Below are 27,080 nucleotides of genomic sequence, written 5' to 3'. Positions count from 1 at the left end.
CAACTCTTGCATTTCAACGAAAGAAATTCAAAAAGAACTTTGAAAAATCAAGAGAATGTAACTCTGACAAGGTAAACCACAACCAAACACTACTGAAATATTTCGACTCTTGTATTTCATCTAAAAAATTCAAAATGAACTTTGAAAAATCAAGAATATATATATTTTACTCTTCAAAACAAAAAAAACAAATACTTAAATAGTAATTATATATAATAAATTATTAATATAAAATAATAGTTCATATTAATATAAGTATTCAGTATCATTGACAATTATAAAAACAACTATCTACTAATGAAATAGACATACTACTTCATTAAAACGAACTAATTTGGGAATTAAATTTTTAAATTAAAGAAAATGTAAATTTGACACGGTAAACCACAACGAAACACTACTGAAATATTCAAACAATTGATTTAAATATAAAGAAATTAATATTGAACATTGAATAATAATGAAAATGAAACTGTTAATAGGTAAAACGCAACAAAACACTAGTGAAATAGTCCAACTATTGCATTTCAACGAAAGAAATTAGAAATAAACTTTGAAAATCAAGAAATGTAACTGTGACAAGGTAAACCACAACAAAACACAACTGAAATATTCCAACTTTTGCATTTCAACAAAATAAATTCAAAATTAACTTTTAAGTATCTTTATAATGTAAGTCTGATAAGGTAAAAAGCCACAAAACACTACTGAAATATTAAATCTCTTGTATTTCAAAGAAAAAAATTAAAAGTGAACTATTAAAAATCAAGAAAATGTAACTCTGACAATGAAAACCAAAACGAAACACTACTGAAATATTCCAACTTTTGCATTTCAACGATATAAATACAAAATTTACTTTTAAAAATAAAGATATTGTATGTGTGACTATGTCATACACAACCAAACACTACTAAAATATTCCAAATCTTTTATTTCAACGAAATAAATTCAAAATGAACTTTGAAAAATAAAGTTAATGTAACTGTGACAGGGTAAACTAAAACAACACACTACTGAAATATTCCAACTCTTGCATTTCAAAGACAGAAATTCAAAATGAACATTGAAAAATCAAGAAAATGTAACTGTAACAAGGTAAACCACAACCACACACTACTGAAATATTCCAACTCTTGCATTTAAATGAAAGAAATTCAAAGTGAACTTTGAAAAATCAAGAAAATTTAACTGTGACAATGTAAACCACAACAAAACACTACTGAAATATTCCAAGTCCTGAATTTCAATGAAAAATATTCAAAATGAACTTTGAAAAATCAGGAAAATCTAACTATGACAAGATAAACCACAACCAAACACTACTGAAATATTCCAACTCTTGCATTTCAACGAAAGAAATTCGAAATGAACTTTGAAAAATCAAGAAAATGTAACTGTGACACGGTAAGCCACAACCAAACACTACTTAAATATTCCAACTCTTTCATTTAAACGAATGACATTCAAAATGAACTTTGAAAAATCAAGAAAATGTAACTGTGAAAAGGTAAACCAAACACTACTAAAATATTCCAACTCTTGCATTTCAACGAAAGAAATTCGAAATGAACTTTGAAAAATCAAGAAAATGTAACTGTGACATGGTAAACCACAACCAAACACTACTGAAATATTCCAACTCGTGCATTTCAACGAAGGAAATTCAAAATGAACTTTGAAAAATCAAGAAAATGTAACTGTGACAAGGTAAACCACAACCAAACACTACTGAAATATTCCAACTCTTGCATTTCAACGAAAAAAATTCAAAATGAACTTTGAAAAATCAAGAAAATGTAACTGTGACACGGTAAACCACTACCAAACACTAGTGAAATATTCCAACTCTTGCATTTCAATGAAAAAAATTCAAAATGAACTTTGAAAAATCAAGAAAATGTAACTGTGACAAGGTAAACCACAACCAAACACAACTTAAATATTCCAACTCTTGCATTTCAACGAAAGAAATTCAAAATGAACTTTGAAAAATAAAGAAAATGTAAGTGTGACACGGTAAACCACAGCCAAACACTACTGAAATATTCCAACTCTTACATTTCAACGAAATAATTTGAACTGAACTTTGAAAAATCAAGAAACTGTTACTGTGACAAGGTAAACCACAAAAAAACACTACTGAAATATTCCAACTCTTACATTTCAATGAAAGAAATTAAAAATGAACTTTGAAAAATCAAGAAAATGTAACTGTGACAAGGTAAACCACAACAAAACACTACTGAAATATTGCAACTCTTTCATTTCAACGAAAGAAATTCAAAATGAAATTTGAAAAATAAAGAAAATGTAACTGTGACAAGTTAAACCACAACCAAACTATACTGAAATATTCCAAATATTGAATTTCAACGAAAGAAATTCAAAATGAACTTTGAAAAATTAAGAAAATGTAACTGTGACAAGGTAAACTACAACAACACACTACTGAAATATTCCAACTCTTGCCTTTCAACAAAAGAAATTCAAAATGAACTTTTAAAAATAAGTAAAATTTAACAGTGACAAGGTAAACCACAAACAAACACTACTGAAAAATTCCAAATCTTGCATTTCAAGTAAGGAAATTCGAGATGAACTTTTAAAAATCAAGAAAATGAAACAGCGACAAGGTAAACCACAACAAAACACTACTAAAATATTCCAACTCTTGCATTTCAATGAAATAAATTCAAAATGAACTTTTAAAAATCAAGAAGATGTAACTGTGACAAGGTACACCACAACCAAATACTACTGAAATATTCCAACTCTTGCATTTCAACGAAGGAAATTCAAAATGAACTATGAAAAATCAAGAAAATGTAACTTTGACAAGGTAAACCACAACCAAACACTACTGAAATATTCCAACTCTTGCATTTCAACGAAAGAAATTCGAAATGAACTTTGAAAAATCATGAAAATGTAACTGTGACTCTGTAAACCACAACCACACACTACTGAAATATTCCAACTCTTGCAATTCAACCAAGGAAATTCAAAATGAACTTTGAAAAATCCAAAAAATATAACTGTGACAAGGTAAACCACAACCAAACACTAATGAAATATTCCAACTCTTGCATTTCAACAAAAGAAATTCGAAATGAACTTAGAAAAATCAAAAAAATGTAAGTGTGACACGATAAACAACAACCAAACACTACTGAAATATTCCAACTCTTGCATTTCAACGAACGTAATTCAAAATAAACTTTGAAAAATCAAGAAAATGTAACTGTGAGAAGGTAAACCACAACCAAACACTACTGAAATATTCCAACTCTTGCATTTCAACGAAAGAAATTCAAAATTAACTTTGAAAAATCAAGAGAATGTAACTGTGACAAGGTAAACTACTACCAAACACTAGTGAAATATTCCAACCCTTGCATTTCAACGAAATAAATAAAAAATGAACATTTAAAAATCAAGAAAATGTAACTGTGACAAGGTAAACCACAACCAAACACTACTAAAATATTCCAACTCTTGCATTTCAACGAAAGAAATTCGAAATGAACTTTGAAAAATCAAGAAAATGTAAGTGTGACACGGTAAACCACAACCAAACACTACTGAAATATTCCAACTCTTACATTTCAACGAAAAAAATTCAAAATGAACTTTGAAAAATCAAGAAAATGGAACTGTGACTAGGTAAACAACAATCAAACACTATTGAAATATTCCAACTCCTGCATTTCAATGAAAGAAATTCAAAATTAACTTTGAAAATTCCAGAAAATGTAACTGTGACAAGGTAAACCACAACGAAACACAAATGAAATATTCCAACTCGTGGATTGCAAAAAAAGAAATTCTAATTGATATTTTCAAAATTAATAGAATTTATAAGTGACACTGTAAACCAGAACCAAACACTTCTAAAATATTCCAATTCATGAATTTCAATAAATGAAATTCAAAATGATCTTTGAAAAATTAAGAAAATGTAACTGTGACAAGGTAAACTACAACCAACACACTACTGAAATATTCCAACTCTTGCCTTTCAACAAAAGAAATTCAAAATGAACTTTGAAAAATCTGGAAAATGTAACAGTGACAAGGTAAACCACAACCAAACACTACTGAAATATTCCAACTCTTGCATTTCAAAGAAAGAAATTCAAAATGAACTTTGAAAAATCAAGAAAATGTAACTGTGACAAGGCAAACCAAACACTACTAAAATAATCCAACTCTTGCATTTCAATGAAAGAAATTCAAAATGAACTTTGAAAAATCAAGAAAATGTAACTGTGACAAGGTAAACCACAACCAAACACTACTGAAATAATCCATCTCTTTAATTTCAATAAATGAAAATCAGAAAGATAATTGAAAAAAATCAGGTAAAAGTAACTGATTATATTTAAAGCACAACAAAAAACGTCGTTTACATAACTACTATGGATATTAAGCTATTTTTTACAAAGATTTACATGGTATTTTTTTGAACATATAACAGTCACCAAGTGGCCTATGACAAATCACTACTGAAATATTCCAATTCTTGCCTTTCAACAAAAGAAATTCAAAATGATCTTTGAAAAATCAAGAAAACTTAAGTATGACAAGTTGAACCACAACCAAACACTGCTGAAATATTCCAACTTTTGTGTTTCAACTAAAGAAATTCAAATGAACTTTGAAAAAAAAATAAAATTCAAATGTGTCAAAGTAAAACCCAACCAAACACTACTGAAATATTTCAACTCTTACATTTCAAAGAAAGAAATTCAAAATGAACTTTGAAAAATCAAGAAAATGTAACTGTGACAAGGTAAACCACAACGAAACACTACTGACATATTCCAACTCTTGCATTTCAACGAAAGGAATTTAAAATGAAATGTGAAAAATTAATAAAATGTATCTGTGACAAGGTAAACCACAACCAAACACTACTGAAATATTCCAACTCTTGCATGTCAACGAAAGAAATTCAAAATGAACTTTGAAAAATCAAGAAAATGTAACTGTGACAAGGTATACTACAACAACACACTACTGAAATATTCCAACTCTTGCATTTCAACAAAGGAAATTCAAGATGAACTTTGAAAAATCAAGAAAATGTAACTGTGACAAGGTAAACCACAACCAAACACTACTTAAATATTCCAACTCTTGCATTTCAAACAAAGAAATTCAAAATGAACTTTGAAAAATAAAGAAAATGTAACTGTTTCAAGGTAAACCAAAAACTACTAAAATATTCCAAATCTTGCATTTCAATGAAAGAAATTCAAAATGAACTTTGAAAAATCAAGAAAATGTAACTGTGACAAGGTAAAGCACAACCAAACACTACTGAAATATTCCAACTCTTGCATTTCAACGAAAGAAATTCAAAATGAACTTTGAAAAATCAAGAAAATGTAACTGTGACAAGGTAAACCACATCCATACACTACTGAAATATTCCAACTCTTGCATTTCAACGAAATAAATTCAAAATGAACTTTGAAAAATCCAGAAAATGTAACTGTGACAAGGTAAACCACAACCAAACACTATTGAAACAATCCAACTCTTGCATTTCAACAAAGGAAATTCAAAATGAACTTTGAAAAATCAGACCTTTGGAGGGGGGAGGGGCCGGGGGGAGGGGGTCGTTCTGTGTCTCAATTCACAAAAAGTATAAGAAATGGGGGAGGGAAGGGGAGGGGAGGGGAGGGGAGGGGAGGAGGAGGAGGAGGAGGAGGAGGGGAGGGGAGGAGGAGGAGGGGAGGGGGAGGGGAGGAGATGGAGGGAGAGGGGCCCCTTTGGGGGGCCAAAGGGGGGAGGGGTCCCTTTGGGCCCCGGGGGGGGGGGGCCTGGGGGAACCTTGAGGGCCGGGGGCCCTTGGTGAGCTTGGGGGACCTTTGAGTACTGGGGGCTTCCTTCGGGGTTGGGGTAGGGGGATTGGAACCCTTTGGGGTTGGGGTAGGAGGATCGGAACCCTTAGGGGTTGGGGTAGGGGACCTCACGACCCTGTTAAAATACATTTTGTGTATTACAACGGCCACAGAATTTCACCCTTAAATTCCCTTCTAAAATCATCTTTTAGATCATCTTTTAAAATGTCTCTAACTGTTTCGCGGAAATAATTCCATAAAATGGCTAAAACGGCTTCGCCCAAATAGTCCCTAAACGTAATTTCAGAGTGTTCCTTTTGTTTGGCATCTCTGCGCTGACACATTTCAAATTACTAAGAAACCTGATTCCCGTGCTAAAACAATTCATCGCTAAGATGTTTCTTGGAGAATTGTTTCCATGGCGTTTGGTTATTAATATCTTTTGGAGTTCGATCAGTAGAGTTGTTTCCGAGGCAAAGGCATTAATGACTTGGATCTATTCCTGGAGAATCGTTTCTAGGCGAAAATTTTTAAAGTCTGAAAGATGATGTCATTGGTTGATTGATCTGTCAAGAAAGGTGAATTAATTTGTTGTTTCTAAGGGGAATTATTGATTCACGATAGGTGAATTGAGGTCGACAGCACAGGTGTTCCAAATTCCTGGACGGCATAACATTCGTCTCGAGCATGCACTTACAACAACAACAACATCAACACCTTTCGAAATTTAGGTCATTGACCGATTACGCAATCTTTCTCCCCAAAATTCCTGTTTTTCAAATTCTCACTGACAAAAACCATAAACCACGTGGTCATGTTCGGAGTTATAGGGTCACCTCTACTGGCAATCTGTCATCCTTCATCTGCACAACGTACCCTAGCACCTCAACCTTTCATTCATTATAGCCCTAGAGAGCTTCATTGAACCACATTTTTCGTACAGCCTGTTGTTTGAAATACAGTCAGTCAGCTGGGTACCAAGAACAAACCTTAAGCAATTTCTCTAGAAAACATTCAGCAAATCTTCATCCACTTTTCGGAGCACCCATGCTTCAGGGCCATATTTGACCACTGTCATCACTGTAGCTTCTAATATTCTAATCTTGGTTTGCAGACTTATCTTCCTTTTCTTCCAAACCTATTCTTCCAAATCAAGCTTTTTAGTTTCTTAGAGCACATTGCTGATTTAGAATTTACATGCAGCTAGCCTTACTAGAAGCTGTTCTTAGCTATTTTCACTAGTTATTAATATAATTTATAATAATATAATTATAAATTGTTATTGGCAACTAAATTTATAATATAATTATTATTGATTTAATAAATTATCATTACTAGTTATTTCATATAACAGTTAATCTGTCGCTACTTTAGGATTGTAAATTTGGAGATTCTGTGGTTGCATAAATTATTGTTTGGCATATTTTATTTACTTTTAAATTTGTTTTTCATTTTGCACGCATTATTTTTATTGGCACACTTGAGGCCCATCTATCAACAATGTTGACACTTGATTTACCATAGATACTGACAATTTAAGTAGCTTCCTTTCTTCACTGAAATTATAAAAATCACCACCATGTGGTAGCATGCAACCAACATCAAAGACACAAGGACCCTGAATGATGCAAGTCCAAGTGCTTTTTGCCAAAGAAGAAGAATTTACTTTTCATAAACATCTACTTGCAACATTGATTCCCCAGCCACTAAGAATTTGGCTTTCCTCAGCTGAACAAAAATTAATTTTGAGCAGAGAGCTTCCCTACTATCAAAATGTTCAATGGCACAGTCAAACTTTTTTATCAGCTACACTTCTGAGAGACATCTACAGCACCTAGACCAGAATTTACTGGTTTTCATGGCCAACGCCTAGTCTAGATATACTCAAATCATAAACCTAGAATTTATGTCCAACAGAAAAAAGATACAGAAAGAAAACAGAGTCTAGAAAACCTATTGACAAATTTATGTATCTTTAGCATCCATTCCAAAAATGAAAAAAAAAATCATTTTGAAATTTTCCATAAATTTTAAAAATATAGATACTAGTTTCTTCTTCTTTCAAAGAAGTCTAACAATCACAAAAGAGGTCCTTTCATGTCTTTTTACTGGTCTATAGAATGGCTATTATAGTAGGTATGGACTAATTAAGACCTTTTTTCTTTAGAATGTAGTTAATTTTTTTTTTTAATTGACTGATTCATTGTAAGGGTGAAATGGAGTTATAAATTGGAATTATAAATTTTGAAAAAATTCCATGAAAAATTTATATAAAATATATTTATAAATAAATGTAAATACAGACCACATAATAATATATGAAAATGTATTTGAAAATTTAAAATTATGATGTGATGTTGAAACCATTTGAGTGCTATGTTAATGCATAGTTACTATTTATTTTTTATAAATAGCATTTTTACTATTTATCAATCCTCAATTTAATAATTTTTCAAAGTGGACTATCTTAAATTATGATTGTGTTAGTTGTAATAATATGACGCTTTATGCTCTTTATTGCATTAACATTCAATCCTATGATTCATTTAAGAACCCTCATCCTTTATACTAGCCTAGAACTGGTTTTTCAATGGTCTTCATTGAAAATACCAAAGAAAAATGTGTTTTTAAAACGAAAATACTAAAAAAAAATGTTTTCAAAAAGCTATTGTATGGAAGGCAAAATACATAATGGGGCAATTGCTCCATCCCCACCCTAATTGCTTCCCTTACTTGGTGTAATCTTGAAACTCAGCTATAGCTTCAAGTACTTACATCTTGGATAGGGGTATCAATTCACAAACATTTAGGGAGAAAGGGAATATATTTTTTTCAAAATCTAGTGCGGAGGGGAGGGGTTAATGAAAATACTAGAAAGAAGGTATTGTGGAAAAAAAAGTACTGGCCTTTTCAATTAAAATACATAAAGAATATATTTTTTATGTTTTGCAATGACTAGGAAAGCTACCCCTCCCCCATCCAATTTACATGCTTTATCTTGGTGAGTTCTTTGTTTTTTCCTTCCTTTTTATTTTTCAGTTGCATAGTTTTTTTTTCAGCTTCTTGTGTTATACCTATATATTTTTTTTAGCTCTTCAGTATAGTTTAGCCTACCTTTTTTTCATTAAAAAAAGTTTGATCTATTACATTATAATGGATTTATTGAAAATTTGTCTCAAATTAAAAGAAAATTCAAATATAGGCTACTGCTCAAATCCTAAGACTTGTGTGCTAAAAACCAGAAGTCAAAGAAAAGTAGGCCTAAAAGTATTCTGTTAATTAAAATTCAAAAACTGAATTCTGATAAGTGTGCTTGTTCTGATAGAATTTATCCTTAGACTTCAAAGAGTCCCCTGCAGAGCTTGTTCTTCCCTCAATGAGAATGTTCCAAAAGTCATTGGCTACTAAACAAGTCAATATTTGTAAGCACAAACAGCATGCCTTTTCACAACAGCAGAAGTAAGAACAATGTTACAAATCATTGTCCAATTTGCATTCCCTAAACAGTCAGTCCTCAGTTCTTGAATCATCAAATCCTTAACACCATGATTGTGAAGCATTTAATTTACAGGGAGAATTTAATTTACAAGCATTAAATTTAATTAAGAGGGTCTTGTGCAACCATTCTTTAATTTAAAATGTATGTTGCCACACCCTAGATCAAGGGTGATCAGAAAAAATAGAGCCTGTCTGAGGACAGGCAACAAATGTTGCTAATAGACGCAAGAATCTTGACCACGCATTTCACTTGAGTAGACTAAAGCTCCTAAAATTCATGTAAAGACACGAGAGAGTTGATGTCAAAGTGACTTACAATGTTCTCAGTGCCAACTCCTGTCAAAAGCCCTTTCAACTTAGTGAATCTTTCAGGACAGCAGGGTACAGTAAGAAGTTATCCCAACAGAAAGCATACATCAGAATTTACCACAAATACTTATCAAATAGAGCAGTAGCCCAATGCTACTGCTGGACAGTGTGATTTGCATGACAATTTGTTTTAAGGTAGTTCAACATACTTGAATACAATTAATAACATATTGAAGGTTGCCACCAGTATTGGAGGCAATAGCAATAAGGGTGCAGGGTTATAACTCCCGCACTCTACTCCTCCACCTACAACAGCCTACTTAAATTATGAGTTGTAAGGATAGGGTGTCTTATAACCAACCAAATCATCCCACAAAGGAGAAAACGAATTGTAGTAATTCTCCCTTAGATGCCACAACTCACAGACTACTTCAGATGACAATGCTTAGGGCTAGGCTGGGAGGGAATCCCTAAGGCATGAGCAAACCAGCAATTTCACCCATACTTAAGAACAAGGTTAATCTTTAAAGCCACATATCAAGACATCTCTCATAGGAGATGTCTCAATAATAACATAAAAGAAGTACCTCTCCCAAGCAACAAATTGTGTATAAGCTTTCAAAACCAGAAACCTGGGTTTAGAGATAAAATATAGGCACTTGTAAATAGTAAAAAACTTACTTTTGGTAATTTTTTTTGAAAAAATAAAAACTGAATATAAAACGACCCTACCAATCCAAGCAATAAGTATGCATCTTTATAACTCCACAATCCAAATTAGTTAAAACACCCATTTAGCCAGCCAGATGACTGACTTTTTCAACACTAGCTAATAAGCAAACCTTAATATATAAAAGATGTTATGAGCGAAGAAAAAAGAAAATAAGTTTAAAAGGAGCTATCAAGGAGGACAAAATGATAATCAGATAATAGTTAGGGACAAGGGTCAACCAAAGAGTTTAGAGAGGATAAATAAGTTACAAAAAGGAGATTTATCTGATAATTAGGGCAAGAGCTATTTGTAGGGTTGGTGTCGGTGTCATGGTGTCTAATTGCATTGTGTCAGAAGTGGGATCTTTCAAGTTACCATGGATGTTCAACAGCCTACTGTGAATTGGGACTCTAAAGCCTCTCCTCACACAGTTCCAAAAATATGCTCAAACAAATGCATACAGCAGCAATATTACCTAGTATCAACTCTAGAAGATGTTTAAAGTTTCGTATTTTCTCGACACTTTATGAAGGATTCCTTGCAGACTGGCTGAATAAAAAAATACTACCTCTTTCTGACTTGAAGCAATTCGGGAACCTAAAATCCACCTTTACTTCCCACTACCTCGTTTCTCTTATTGACCACATAGGGAAAATCCTCGAAAAGCCTAGTTGCTGGCTAAATTTAATTTCCATCAACCTTCAGAAAGCATTTGAGTTTGTTAACCATAATATTTTAATTGATAAAATAGTCAGCGAGTTCAACATTGATCCCTTACTGGTGAAATTGGCTGCCTCCTCTTAACAAATAGATCGCAGGTTGTCAAATACCAGAATCATTATTCAAATCCTCTCCCTGTCCACAATGGCATACCCCAAGGTACGCCCATAGGTCCCCTCCTTTTTTCAGTCATGATCAACAGCCTCACAAAGGAGTCTCCTGACCAATGTAAATTTGTTGATGACCTAACGGTTGTTGAAAGTTGCTTCATAAATTTAATAAGCGACCCTATGAGTATTCTCAATGACATTGGAGATGAGGCCTGGACATAGACATGACAGTAAACCCCTCTAAGTCCATGATAATGCCGATTTGTTTCCTCAAATCCTCGCCCTGTTTTCTTAATCCTTATCCCTCCTGAAATTTCTGTGTCCTCATTTAAACTACTTGGCGTCACAATTTCTTCATATTTAAAGTGGGATATCCACGTTAAAGACATCATCCACAGAGCTAATGTGTCTATCGCCCTCCTTAAACTCCTAAATAAAGTCAGCGTCCCCCTTCCCACTCCTTAAGGATGTACACGTATTTTGTTCGCCCGCATCTAGAATATGCTTGTCCAGTTTGGCACCCTGGTATCTCTCGCAAAGAATCGGAAAAAATCGAATCAATTCAAAAAAGAGCTTTGCGAATAATTGTCAAAGAAGGCAAGGTGCCATACTCTCTGCTCCTAAAAAAAAGCTAGTCTGGAAACCCTGGAGCGAAGGAGGGTTTCATTGTGCCTCTTTTTTGCAAAAAATGCAATAATAAACTCTTGGACAGCAAGTATATTCCCCAAACGTCACTCCCCATCCAGATTATGGCCACCTTGTCTGTGTGTTGAGCCCATCCCTGTTTTGTTCCCCATTCGCTGCATTACTTCCAGATACGAAAGAACTTTTGTTCCCTTCATTAGAGAAAAAATGAATAAAATATCCCACTAGTTGCTCTCTTTCTTTTTCTTTTTGTTCTCTCTCTTTTTTTTTATTAGCTAATGGTGCCGCGCAGGTTCTTGCACTCATTTGCTTGTCCCTTCTCTTTTTTTTGTTTTAATTCCCCTGTAATTCTTATATATTTTATATTTCGTTCTTTTTTTTGTTGCTTATTTATTTTTTTGCCCCCTACCCCTCCTCTTTCTTGACCAGTTTTTATCTTTTCAACTCTTTTATTGACTTTGTGTAGTTGAATTATTGACACTTTTTTAGCGCCCCTTTTAATTTATATGTATTTATGTCTCGTTCTTGTTTGTATTTATTCGCTTATTTTGCCTCCCCCCCCTTTTATGTGCCTTTTAATTCTTTTTCTGATTTGTATTTCTGTAAGTTTAGTTTGATCAGTTTTTATCTTTTAACTTTTTTAATTGACTTTTTTACAGTGTAATTATTGACTTTTTTTGCTGTTCTTTTTTGCATTTTTGCAAGTTTTAGCGCAACCATCAATACTGTCGATTCCAAAGTCCAAAATTCGGCCCTTTGTGGGCTTGAGATTTTTCGGAAATAGATATCTTATCTTATGTAACATCAAAACTCAATAGTGCTACTGTCTTTGACAAATTGGATGCACGATCTGGGTATTGGTCACTTGTACTATTGAAAGTGCATCTTACATGATGACATTAACCACAATATATGGCAGATAGCAGTTTCTAAGAATGCCATTTTGCATAATTTCAGCCAAAGACAAGTTTCCGAAGAGAATGGAAGAAACGTTTGAAGGGTTAAACAGGTTCACAGTTATAACTGACAACATTCTGGTGGGGGGAGGGGGGCTATAAAGAATATTCAAACAAATACTGACAAATAAGGTAAATTAAACTAAAAACATAAGCTAACTCCAAGGTGTTAGCACTGCACACCAACACCTTAAAACTTTGGGGGGAGGGCAACTCCCCTCCCCCTTAGCTAACCAGCACTGCAGAAGAGTGAAGTTTAATAAGAAGACACACCAGTTCGGTATTTGCAATATTCAGTTGGGGCCTCGAGAATGACAAAGTTCTGCCTGAGCTTAAATCTTCTAATATATCAAATACATCATTCTTTGACAAGGGTAAAGGTACCAATGATTTGACAGTTTTTGTACAAAAACACTTTTTCTAATCTGGAAGGATTAACTTAAAGACTTTTGATTTGAAAAGGGTTGCAGTATGTAGGAAAAATATGTACAAATCTAACTGTCTGATTAGAAGTTTTATCAGAAAAGGGTACAAAACTTTATGTTTTATCAGAAAAGGGTACAAAACAAATAAGTTACCTCTTTTTGACATAAGTTGGAACCCAATTTGACATGTGTCAAAATACATGGGGAATTCTTGTGGGCAGATCCTGGTGTATTTGACATGCCTATTCTTTTACTTTATTTCTTTGTTTCTCTTCAACTTTCTTTAATGTGTAAATGTAGAAAACACTATTCAGATGATAGAAGCAAAAAACTAAAAAAATTGCCTCAGGTATAGGGACAAAATTGGATAGTGATATGGAGTGTAATTGTGTGACATAGGTCTCTATAATATAATGTGTGATATAGGTCTCTCTATAAACTTTATCTGGAATGGCCCACTTCCTCTCAGCTTTAATGGTCCAGGAAAGATTTCTTTTCTATTAGCAGTAAAAGTGTTGTCAACATTTGGCCATTTCAAAGTTAATATACATTTTTAATACACTTAAAAAATTTTTAGTTTTGACTATCCTTTGTCTGGAAAGTCCAGAGTTCTGGAAATATGCATGCCCTACTTTAGATTATTAGAAGTTTGTGACACCAACGAGTTTAACATGTTTTATTAGCACTTTGGGTGGGATAGGTTTGAAGAAAGCAGTAGTGGAAAATATGAACATGGTATGAGGCCAAGCAGCAGTTTCCCAAATGAAGGAAAAATCTAGCATCAAATCAGTAAAACTACAATTTAAAAAAAAATTTTTTTAATGTGAAACATTATTACAAATAATAATTTTCAAAATCTCTTGTTGTTGACAAAGTATCCATAAATTTGAAAACTATGTTTTCATCAGAGAATCATTGAATTTCGACACCAATTGTTTCTCATCTGTTTTACATGTTCAGTGAAGTTTCAACAGAGTCACCTATATTTCAACAGGGCCTGTTGCTGTCTGTCAAAAATTTCGACAAGGTTACTACAAGATATTCTGAAAAGAAATAAATCTCATAATAGAAGCCTATATCTACATTTGAATTTGGCTGAAGGAACATTTTTAGTCTGCCTAGAATTCCACTACATCAGACAAGAATTTTCAACACTTGGAACATAGTTTTGTCAATATAATATTAGCTGCCATTTTAATTTAGTTTTATCAAGAAAAAACCAATGTGGCTACATTTTAGAGAAGATCAGAACTTGAAGCACTGGTGCTGATCCAAACTTATTTTCGCAAAAAAAATAATAGCCAAGTAATGACAGTTTGAACATTCATAGCAAAAAAATTGTTGGGAGCTCATTTTGTTTTGAAATGAGGAAACCAGTGGAATTGAATAATCTTTTTTATCTGGGTGTATCAGATATAGTGTCCACAATTTGCATTGTCAGAATATAATGATAGCTTCAATAGATAGTGTTCCAAGTCACAATTAAGCAGAGTTATCCTGTTTTGAAGGAAAATTTCTACATTGGTTCCAAAATTGTGCTGTTGAATCATTGGCGCCTTTACCATATAATTGTAAAAATTTAGAATTGAAAGTTGATGACTCCAGCCATGGCCAGGGAGCTCATGTTTGCTGCAGTGGGAAAATTGTTGCCTATGAATCTTGAGCACTGAATAAGACTGTATTTGCAGCTTGAAAAAGAGCTTTATGCAATTGTCTATGGCTACAAGCATTTTCACCGTTACTTGCATGAAAGATGTTTAAGTGTCATCACTGATCACTGGAGACTACTGTTGCCAATCCAATCCACAAAGCCCTCCTTGAGTTCACAAACTCATGTTGTAGATTCAGCATTATGACTTCCACCTGCAATTTTGTCCAATAATCAGATATCCCTATTCCTGATGTTCTCTCCAGGCTGCACTTACCTAACACAGACTACAAAGTGTTGAAGGAAATAGACACAAAATCATCAAATACATAACAGTAAGCAACAACAGATTGGCAGCTATCAAGGTTGAAAACAATAAAGGCTCCCAACTGAACTCTGTTCTCAATGCCATAGTGTCTGGATGGTCAAGCTCAGATTAATGTGCCAGTCAAGGATAGTCAAAGGATAATACTTTAAAGGAGTATAGTAAGGATATACTTTAAAGGACACATAACTGTAATGCCCCAAACTATACCAGCAGTTATTGTGTATAGTTGACAACCCTGTTGTCAACCATAAGTTGTCAAAAAAATTAGTTGGTAAAATTGTGGTTCTTTGTTTGGTTAAAAAAAAACCCATGAAAATACTGACATGTCATCTACAGAAATCTTCAACATGGTTGCTAAATGCAGCAATTTTACTGACTCCTGTCAAGATTTTACTGATGGTGCCACAATTTTCCATTTGGTTATGTAAAGATCATTAAAATAGTGACATGATATGTACCAAAATTTGAATCTTGGTTGGTAAATGCTGCAGTTGTAGCAAATTGTGCAGTGGTTTTACATATTATATTTGAAATTGACATTATGCTAATTATTGATAAAAAAAAGTCAGTAAAAATGGCCAGCCACTTGGTAAAATCCCTTGCTCCCCCCTCCAAACATTTTGGCTAGCAACAATCCTGGACACTACAACCTAAAATAATTGCATACATCCCACCTAGGTGGGCAAAACAAAGCAATGGACTCACATGCTAGTATACTGGCAGGCAGTAGCGTATCCAGGGGGGCCGGATCACCCCGGGCCCCCCCGAAATTTCTTTTCTTCTTTTTTCTTAAGTGCCAATATAGTAAGTTCCGAAATATTCACGCTTTTAAGTTATTTGCAACCCCCGTTCTTTTTTTCATTTCTTGTTAGATGGCTATCCATTTCTCCAGCAAGCTTATATCATTATTTTATCATCAAACGTGCAATCGCCTCTTGAAATCAAACAAGATGTCAAGAAATTTTTCTCACTATTTAACCCCCGCAGCTATAAGCACTAGCTTCTCTGCAATGAATGAATTGCGATAAGGAATTGGACTAAGAGGCGATAGTTCATTCAAAGTTTCAAACACTGCTATAATTCCAGCGTAAGCTAAGCATTGAAACGGAAATGTCACATGAGAGGAAAGAAAGAAAATTACCTTAAATTGCATGTCCAGCGAGATAAGGTGGTTTTGAGCCTCCTGTAGAAATCTCGCTGGTGGTTTTTCAAGGTTATGATTTGACATCCCAGTTCAGCCTCCATTCAGCGTTGGCCCAGTCTTTATCAACTCCTTTCTAGAAGGCATCTAGATTTTTAGATTGGACGGTGGCTTCAGATAGGCTGTTCAAGAGTGGGACGGAACGGACTGAGAAGAACTGTTGGCGCTCTTGCTTGATGAAACAGGGGGCATGCAGCTTCTTGGTGTGTCCTCTTGTGGTAGTTGAGAAGGACGGGGAAAAGACATGACTTAATAGGTCATTTTCTAGCAACTTACGAGTTGCTATTACGTCTCCTCTTTTCCTATGGTATACTAAGGTAGGGAGTTTGAGTAAGGTGAGACGTTCCTCATAAGATTTGTCTTGGAATGCAGAGATAAGCTTAGTTGCTCTTATTTGGAAACTCTCAAGTACTTTCACATCCATCTTATAGTATGGAGAGGCTAGGGTCATACCAAATTCCAGGTGAGGATGGACCATGGCTTTGTACAGTTTCGTAATCACTCCCGACTTCCTGGTGGTAAATTTTCGCTTTATGAGGCCAAGGGCTTGGTTTTTTTTTGCAACTTGAGCTCGTGTGTGGCAGTTAAACTTCAGCTCATTGTCAACAGTAATCCCCAGGTCCTTCTCCTCACTGACTGCCTCAAGCTGGGCATCTCCTATGTGATATGCAAGTTTTGGATTATTGCGTCCAAGATGTAGAACTTTACATTTTAAGGCTTTGAACTGTAGACACCAATCCGATGACCATCTAGATAGTCTGTCCAGATCTTCTTGCATAGTTGACAGATTTAGGTCGTTCTGGGCCAGTACTAGGAGCTTGCAGTCATCAGCATATAGCGTCAAAGGATTCTTCAGGTTTGTTGTACAGTTATTGATATACATCCTGACAAGCCTAAATAGTTCTTGTAGTCAGATACTAATATGAAACTTGTGCTTTACATGAAGAGCGGTTTCTCAGGTTTTCTGTTTGTGGAAATCTCACTGGCTCTGCAGTAGCAAAACAAATCATCAGCCAATGCATTGTGTTTGGCTTAAAAATGGAGAAAATTGTGGGGGTTGGTTTTGATGGGGCCAGCAACATGTCAGGCTGCTATTCTGGTGCACAGGCAGAAATTAGGAAAAAATATCCACATGTAATCTACACCCACTGTGCATCACACAGCTTAAATTTGGCTTTATGTAAAACTAGTAGGGTAGGACTTGTTAGGTCAACCTTTGCTACTATACAGCAGATTATATCATTTTTATCATCCTCACCAAAAAGAAAGAATATGTTTAGAAGCGGTTGCTGTCGTTTGTCCTGTAGTCCTGTGAGGAAGCTTGTGAAGTAGTGCAAAAGGAGATGGGTGAAGTGTCACAATTGCATTTTAGTTTTTATGTCTTTGTATTGTGCGATTATTTCCACACTTGAGGAAATAGTTGGTAGCATATGGTATGATACGGAAGTTATTTCAAAAGCAAATGCGCTGGTTTCAGCAGCAACCGAATTTAGTTTTATGTTCATGATGGCTATGCTAGAGTTTGTAAGTGCCATAATGCTCTCTGTCTCTAAGGTGCTGTAAGCTGAAGATTTAGACTTAGTTGAGTGCTGTTGGCATGTTAAGCTATTTTCTGATACTTTACTGCAGTCAAAAACAAAATAATTTTGAAACAATTTTTTAGAAAGCCTGTGAGCTTGCACAAGAGTAAAATGTGGGTCTGACTGTTCCAAGGTCTATCCACTGTAAGTCCATCAACGATAATGAGTCCATCAAGGTTTTTTATCGCGAGTCATTGTTCAAACCTTACTTTGCTTCACTTATTGAAGAATTTGATCGAAGTTTTTTGCGCCATCAGGAGGCATCTTTCAAAATCAGAAGGCTTTTGCCAGCTAACAGTGAGTCATTAAAAATTAGTGAATTTGTCAACGCTGTTGCTGTTTACGAGGGATTTCACGGGGGTAGACGTGCGCTCGAATGTGAGTTAGTCCTTTGGAAACAGAAGAGGCTCAGAATGTCTGAGAAACCATCAACTATTACTTCAACTCTTGCGTCATGCAATGCAAAATTTTTCCCAAGCATTTGAAGGTTTTTGACAATTTTTCAGACATTACCAGTGACTACCGCTTCTGCTGGGAGGAGCTTTAGCTGTCTTAAGCGATTAAAAACCTATCTGCGGAGCTCAGCAGGCAAGGAGCGTCTGAACGGACTAGCTCACATGACCCTGAACCATGATATCCAGGTTGATGCTGACCAAGTTTTTGATCGATTTGCAGCCAAAAAGGACCAGCGGCCATTACTGTGAGAGGCTAGGTTGTCTTTCATTGCTCGTTTCTCTAAGTGCAGTTGATTCTGTTTTTTAAACTTCAATTGTGCTTCATCCTCTGTAAACAATGTTAATATCAATACATATCTTGCTTTCATGGCTGCTATATTAGGTAGACTGAGGCCCCCACCCCTCTGAAACCAAATTCTGGGCAATAGTCTTTGATATATTATTTTTTTTTTATTTTTTGTTCTCTAAAACAAGGGTCCCATAGGCAAATATAAGGAATAATGCACTTTTTTATATTTTCTAAATTCTGCTGCTTTGTGGCAGTTCCAAAACATCTACTTGCCCAAAATAGAAACTCTCACTGCTTCTAACTTTTTTTTTTAATTCTGAATTTGTTGGCAAAATTTTGTCATCCATTCTCAAACAAAAAAAGTCTAAAACTAGAAATACTCATGACAAGTGTGTACTTTTCATTTCTTTACCTAGCTACCCCCCCCTACCCACCGCCTGAAATCTTGCACTATGATAGATAATTTTTTTGCTCACATGACTGCTATAAAAAGGTAGACTGACGGCCCCCTCCCCCCCCAAAAAAAAAACTAAATCCTGGATACGCCACTGCTGGCAAGTATGAATGTTCAAATTGAGGAACATGGTTGAAGATACAGAATATGTGCTATGGACATGTCTTTGAATGAAAATAAGCCTCCTCTAATAAACTATTCCATCCCTCCTTTTCCCTTTCAAAAGGTTGCATCTGACCTTCCCAAGTCATTTCAGATTATGATAATAAGTTGAGCAAATAAACTTTAAATACAGTAATTAGTAAATTGAAAACTCATTTTGCTACTTATGGAATACCATTGACATTCATATCAGATAATGACATACAGTAGTCCTCAGCAAAATTCCAAAGATTTAAAGAAGCATGGGGATTTGTGCACATTAAATCTAGTCCAATCTACCCACAGTCAAACATCCTCATAGAGAAATCATTGCAGACTGCTAAGAACTTTAGTATCATGCAATAGCACCTGGTCACCAGTGAACCTGCACACAACTAGTCATCATTCCAGAGGTCTACAAGGAGAAATCCTTAGATTGTTACTAGCTGCAATTTAAGGTAACCTTAAATCAAAGGCATCTGAAAATGGTGATGACCCCACTTGGGATTACTGGAGTATGAGAATACACCTGTAGACAGCCTTGCTTCCCCAGAACAACTCTTTATGAGTTGGCAGATGCAATCAACACTAACATGTAGGGTCAATCATCCCCAAAAGAAATTAGTATCTGTTGAAGTATTTCTTAGAAGTTGTGAGAGAATGCAATGACAGCAAAAGCATGACTTACTTGACTTAAGACTCCTGCTGGTGGTCCAGCATAGAAAGATGTGACTCTTTGCCTCCATTCCAAATGGTCCTGCACAAGCGTGACTGCTTCTTGGAGATCAGTACTGATCATGGAGAGGTACTGAGTAAGGCTGTCCCTCCATCTGAACCAGGGTCTTCCACAGGGGTGCTAACAGCCATGTTGAGGAGGATCAAAATTGAAAAGTGTGCTGGCGGGTGCTTCTTCTGGCATGCAAATTAAGTGGCCAAACCACTGTAGGATTCTTATAGGGAAGCTGACAAGAGTTAGGGGTCTGATTGACAGCAAAAGCATCCTCACAAAAAATCTGTAAAAGCTCTAGCCCCTTGTGAAGTAGGTGATTATGTTTATGTTCAAACTTCCAAACAAGGTGTTTAAAATCTGGCAATGACTGTGGCTTGTTCAGAGCACCCAAGATAATGTACAGTGAAACAAGAAGAGGCACCAGTGATTAGAAGGAAAAGAAAACACCTTTCAGGTTGTTTACAATACAGTCATGATGATTATCAATGCACACCCAGGTCAGCTTTGCCACTAAATAAATCTCCCACCAAGCTTGCTAGAACAGATTTGATGTCTCCAGCAGAGGCCCATTACAATAGTTACAGGCCCTAAACACCACTAGCAACAAACATAACACCCAGCAATGGTCTTAGGGTGCTTGCTAGGCCTACAGAGATCAGAAATAGCACTAAGAAATGTACTATGGGTAATGGTTTTCCTGAACCAATGAGAACACAGATTGAAGAGCTACCTGCCCCATGAAGCCTGGTGCCATCTTATATATTACCTTAATTGCACTTTGGAGAAAATTAAGATCCATTATGAAGGTAGTTAATTGATAAAAAGTAGTTGCAGAAGATATATAGAAGTAGTAGCACATAAAAAAGCCAGCCTTGAGCCTTCTATAAATACCTTTATAGGTAAATATGGAGCAGTTCATATAATTAACCTATAAATAAAGCAAACATACCGATCAATGCTATTTTTCATGCTCTTTCTGAATATATAATCATTTTACTTGCCAAATTCAATTTTAAGCCCTTTCAGGACCCTTAAAAATAATAACTTTTTTCTATAATTTTGGATATAAAAATGGGTTCAAACATTTGTTTCAAACTTACTATCTCATTATAAATCCATTTTGTAAAAGTTGAATAATTCATAAACATTGATTTGTCAAGATTAAGTTGAATAAAAAAAAATTCACAATAATTCTGCCATGTTTTCTTCTTATTCTGTTAGGCTGCTTAAAAATTGCTGTTTCACCTATGTTATATGTGAAAAATATCAAAGCCAACTGAAGAAACATGACAAATAGAAAAACCGAGAAATTTTTTCATACAACTTAATTGTGACAAATAAATGCTTGTACAATGGATTTTATAATGAAATAGTAAGTTTGAAACAAATGTTTTAGCCCTTTTTATAACCAAAAACCATAGAAATAAATTAATCATTTTCAAGGGTAAAAAAAGGCTTAAAATGGAATTTGCAAGAAAAGCAATTATTATATTCAGAAAGAGCACAAAGAATGGCACTGAGTGGCAAGTTCACTTTATTTGTAGGTCAATTATATGAACAGCTCCATATTTTCCCCTTTATAAAGGTAATCAATAATAAGGTGTAAGACAGCTGAGCTAGGTTTTATTGATTGCTTAGTGTTTGCCTCTAAGAAGTGTTGGTCTTTTAAAGGGTATAAGAAAGAAGATGCAGCATCTTGCCATGCTTGTGCTTCTGTGCCCTTCTTGTGCTTATGCTAGGCTATGCTTATGCTTAAGTTACACTTGCATTGGTACTATGCTTTTATGTTGTTTTAATTTGTAGATAACCTAAGTCATTATTACAAATATTGCAGGGATGGAGTGGATGTAGGTATTGCAAAATACCTTCCCTAGTACATCAAATATTCTAAAATAGGCTAGGCTACTTGTCTAGATACTATAGAATTTAAAATTTTTATTTTCTCTGTTTATGAATGCTAAATAGTAACCTAAGTAAGTATGCCTATGCTATTTTAGAATATGCCTAGTTTGGAAAATTCTGCTAATAAACCAATTTGAGTAAATAAGAGAAGTATTTTTCTGTTTTTTTGTTTGGTTATAGTTGATTTTAGAAGAGATTTACTTCCAGGTAATAGCCTAGCTTTGATAGGCCTAGTATATAGCCTGAACCTGTTTGGTTCATTCCCTGATTAATTTGATACATAATGTCCAACAAAGCTAAAAGAAAACAAATTAGCCCAATTAAAGGCAATGACAAATGTGCTGCCTGTTTTACTGAACTGGATGAAGGGTCCTCTGCTATTGAGTGTAATATGTGTGAGAAGTGGATCTGTGGTGAACGTCTGGACCTGTCCCCTGGAGAATATAAACTGCTAGCTAAGATGATGCAATCTCTTACATGTTCCTGGTCATGTCCAGCCTGCAAAGTTAACCCTCCCCCTTCCCCCTCTAGTGAGCAAGCTATGATAAATAAGTTAGCATCAGTTATGGGCAATTCCTTGAAATCTTTCAGGGAAGATCTTAAGCAGGAGTTTACCACCACTAGTCAGTTGACACAAACACTTTCCCAACTGAGAACAGACATAAAAAGTGACATTTCTGCCCAAGTTAGCAATATTGCAAATACGGTATCACATATTGAAAATTCTTTACTATCAGTTTGCTCTGCCTCAATAGTTCAGGACCTAGTGGTATCTACAGTGTCCTCTAAGTTGTCTCAACATCCATCAGGCCAATTATCTGAATCTGAGGTTTGTTGGATAGCATGTTCAGAGCTCCAGCATTTTGAAAGATGTCTTAATATTGTTGCTTATGGTATACCCCCCCCCCCTGTCTGATGATGCAGTTTTCCTGTACACTTATCTCTTACACAATTATGGAGTTGACATTGGTGCCCCCCCCCAGCCCAAGTAAAAAGAATTTCTAATAGACATCAACTATCTGGTAGCCGCCCCCCTCCTCTTCTCTTCTCTCTACTGTAAACTGAATTTTGAAAGCAAATTATACAGAAATCCTCTGGAACAAAAGGATCAATTAGTTTTTATGGAGATAGTCCTAAGGGAAATCGCATTAAGAACAAAGCTCTAGTTGAGGAGCTGAAATGCAGAAAAACTAAGGGAGAAGCAGATTTGATAACATAATGGTGCCATCATTAAAAAAAACTTGCCAGTTGGAGTGATCCCCCAGACCACTCCAGTGTCCTACTAATGTATGTGCCTCCTTCTACCTCTAATAATTGTTTAATGTTTGTGGACTTGCATCACCTAATTCTGTCTCTCAATGGTCTAGTAGTGAGCACAATAATAATAGTTCCCTTTCTGAAACCAAAAACTTCTCTTGTTTCTTCAACAACAACTTGTTTAACTGATGTTTCTTCCTTGTCGTTTCATAGTGCTGTATCCAATAACCTTACTAGTCCTTTAGTTCCTGCATCCTCGCTGATTCCTACCTCTCAGGAGATGAGATTCCTTAGCTCCAATAATGATAGCCTCCCTAATAAGCTTTCTGAACTCTCTTTTTGTATGAAATCTGAAGGAGCAGATGTTGCTGCAATTATAGAAGTTTCACCAAAAAATACCTTGTCAGTTTTAACTCCTGATGAAATCAAAATTGATGATTACCAACTATTTTCTAATCTGAATTCCCCACTCTGCCACCAAGGAGTGTGCCTTTATATAAGAGTCATCAAGTCTGTGTGGATTAAATTACACAATCAAAGAACTTCCATTGTCGTGGGTGTTGTTTATAGAAGCCCTAGTGCTCCATGTGTTATGGGCTCAGAATCAAATTTGGCTGTCATGTTGTCTCATATGATGGCCAATTTTGCCAGCTATGATCTTGTCCTTATAGAGGACTTTAACCTTCCTGAAATTCAATGGATTGATGGATCTGATTTTTGTAATAGATATTCTCCTTTTTTGTCTGCCCTCTCTGATAATTCCCTCTGTCAAACAATCTCACAACCAACTTGTTTCAGGGAAGGTCAAGTCTCCAACATTCTTGATCTGGTTATGCTCAGTAACCCTGACCTTCTTATTAAGAATATTATAACCATACCTGTTGGTAACAGTGACCATGTTCTAATTATTTCCAAGTTATGTCTACCTACCATTCAGCCTTCGTCTAAGCAACAAAAGTATGTTAACTACAAAATAGTCTCTGAAAAACTTGCCAAAGTCAACTGGAAAAAGCTTATTACTGATGATATTGAGGAGAGTTGGTCAAATGTAAAAACAGAAATTCTAAATGTTGAAAAATCATGCACCAGAATTTTTCAGGTAAAAAAGCTAAGAGTTTACCTTTTTGACAACTAAAATTAGTAAGCTAATCAATAGAAAACACAGAGCATGGACCCGTTATAGAAAATATAAGACCAAAGAAAATTATCTAGTCTTCAAATCCTTTCATAATCAAACAAAAAACCAAATAAAGGTGTCAAAGAGAAGGTTTGAGGAAAAACTGGCAGCAGGAAGTTAAGGTTAACCCTAAATCTTTCTGGCAATATGCCACTCAAAAATGTAGCAGTAGATGCACAATCCTAGATATCCTGCATGATAGTAAATGAGTTGCTGATCCTGAACTGAAAGTTGAAATTTTCAATCAATATTTCTCTTCTGTTTTTTTTTGTCCAACCCCAGTATTTTATATCCTACACCTCCCTTATATAATGTATCACTTAATATGGAACCAATTTTGATTACAGATACTCTGGTTCTAAAGGAATTGACATCCCTCTAATTGAATAAATTTTCTGGCCCAGACGGCATTCACCCATGTATCCTACACAAATGTTGTACAGTCTTGTGTCAACCTCTTTCCCTGCTGTTCAAATTGTCATTAAATCTTTCTAGACTACCTCAGGATTGGAAAAGTGCACATATTATTCCTATTTTTAAAAAGGTAGAAAAGGACCTTGCTGAAAATTATTGACCCATCAGCATAACATCAGCAGTTGTTTAGGTTTTTGAAAGAATAATTAATTCTGCAGTTGTTAAACACCTTGAAGCAAATAATGTTTTACAAAGTTCACAACATGGATTTTGTTCTGGAAGATCTGTTGACACCAATCTCCTTGATCAAATGATCACATCACCAAGTTGCTTGATATTGGGGTTCCTGCTGACATGATTCTGCTTTACTTTTCTAAAGCTTTTGACAAAGTGTGTCACAATCAACTTGCAATTAAATTGCGTGCAGTTAAGCTTGAAGAGAAATTCCTGCTTTGGATCCTTGATTTTCTTTACTCATGAAACCAATGTGTTCAATTGTTTGATGACTCTGGAGATCAAATTCTTTCTTCCTCAATGTGTGTTCTGAGTGAAGTTCCTTGGGGAAGTGTCTTGGGTCCTACATTATTTAATATTTTTATCAATGATGCTCCTTCCATTATCAGTAGTATTTCAACTCTTTATACATATGACCTGAAGCTTCTTGGACCAGCTTTGTCCTGTGAAGATCATGCCCTGCTACAAAAAAATCTTCATCTGCTGGGTCACTGGGCTGAGGCCTGGCTTCTTGAATTCAATGTGGTCAAGTGCCATATCATTCCCTTTGGCAAATAGAATCCATGCTGCTCTTGTTTTTTCTTAGGCCACCCACTCTCCTCTGTTAATAATGAGCAAGATCTTGGTGTCACTATTGACAATGAATTAAAGCATACATGCTAAGAGATCTGCTGCTGGGGCTAGTTCAACCTTGGGTTTGATTAAGTGTACTATCTTCACTTGTTCCTGTAAAGTCATCAGTCTTCTTTATAAGGGACTTGTGCATCCTAAGCTTAAAGTTGGAATGTCACTTGCTTCTCTATATTTTAAAAAAGACATAAAAGTTCTTGAAGATGTCCAGAGACATGCCACTAAAGTGATATCTGGCATGCAAGGGCTATCCTATCCTGTAAGACTATCAAAGTTGAATCTCTCTACACTTGTATACAGGAGAAATAGAGAGAATGCCATTTTAACCTTTAAGTTATTCAGGGCTAATATTCTCCCAGCATTATTCCCTGATGTTAGCACCAATTCAAGAACTAGAGGTCATCAATTTAAACTTGTCAAGCAGTCTAGAACATCTAGAATCTGTACTCAATTCTTCTCAACATGTACTGTCAACAATTGGAACAAATTATCTAATGAAACTGTTACTGCTGAATCTGCTGATGTTTTTAAATGAAGGCTAGCCTAGATGCTGAGTGGTCTTCCAAAGAGTGTAAATTTAATTGGGATGCTATCAAAGATGGAGCAGCACCTGGTCACCAGTGATTCTTGCATACAATTAATCATCATTCCAGGGCTCTACAAGAAGAAATCCTTAGATTGCTCCTAGCTGCAATTTAAGGTAATAGTCTGTCAAATAAAACAGTCTCAGCACCCAATAATGAAGTGTTCAAGAAGTCATCAGATGTTGAATTGAATGGTGTTTCCAGTGGGATGCATTTGATGTTTTATCATTCACATCATCAAGCATGGAGCATATAACAGATTATGATGGATCTTAATTTGCTCTAAAGTACAAATTAAGGTAATTATAAAGCTGTTTCCTAATTTTAAATTGGTTATTTTTGGAGAAAAATGCCAAGCTGATACTAAGATATCTTGATAGCACATTCTCAGTATTTTTTGCCCTGTGTTTATTCCAAAGTGGTTCAAACAACATTAGGCTAGCCTAAATAAAGATGATTTTTCTTTCTATCCATTAAGTATTCCAACCATAATGAGTAGGCCTAACTTAACTATCAGAGACTCTATAAATCAAATAGTTAGGATTTACCCTGGAGAAATTCTGCAAAAAGGAGGCAAGAATAAACTTTCCAATTTTCTAGTTATTAGTCCTACAGGGCAGTGTGGCCAGATCGCGAACAAAAAAGTAAGCCGCAGCCTTTGAAAAACAAGCCAAAAATAAGCCAGACAATTTTTTGCCCAAAATCTAACTTTACTTTTAATGGTGTCCAAGTTTTGACGGCCGTTTTATAGAAATACTCACCACTATTCAGGTCCTTTGATCCTACTGGCATTATCCACTTTTCAATTCTTTCCCTGGTTTGCGGAAGT

At 35.1% G+C, this 27,080-nt stretch overlaps 1 protein-coding gene across 3 annotated transcripts in view; it reads right to left on the bottom strand.

Moving 5' to 3' along the window:
• The window catches only part of LOC148940562 (SCY1-like protein 2), a 143,056-nt gene extending 116,193 nt beyond the window's left edge, over positions 1-26,863 (bottom strand). Inside the window, exon 1 of one of the 3 annotated variants that reach the window (XM_089104959.1) lies at positions 26,800-26,863. Coding sequence is in view for 1 of the 3 variants with exons in the window: in XM_089104958.1 (XP_088961084.1) it covers positions 16,345-16,431 (87 nt within the window). In the remaining 2 variants the exon portion in view is untranslated. Of the gene's footprint in view, positions 1-15,908; positions 15,949-16,344; positions 16,464-26,799 lie in introns of those variants that run through there. The other 2 variants (XM_089104958.1, XM_089104960.1) reach the window with 2 other exon arrangements.
• Between the last annotated feature and the right edge of the window lie 217 nt (positions 26,864-27,080).

The sequence above is a fragment of the Artemia sp. Qi Xiang Cuo genome, chromosome 19, assembly GCF_049724085.1.
Source record: "Artemia sp. Qi Xiang Cuo chromosome 19, ASM4972408v1, whole genome shotgun sequence".
NCBI lineage: Eukaryota > Metazoa > Arthropoda > Branchiopoda > Anostraca > Artemiidae > Artemia > Artemia sp. Qi Xiang Cuo.
This window is presented reverse-complemented; position numbering and strand designations above follow the sequence as displayed.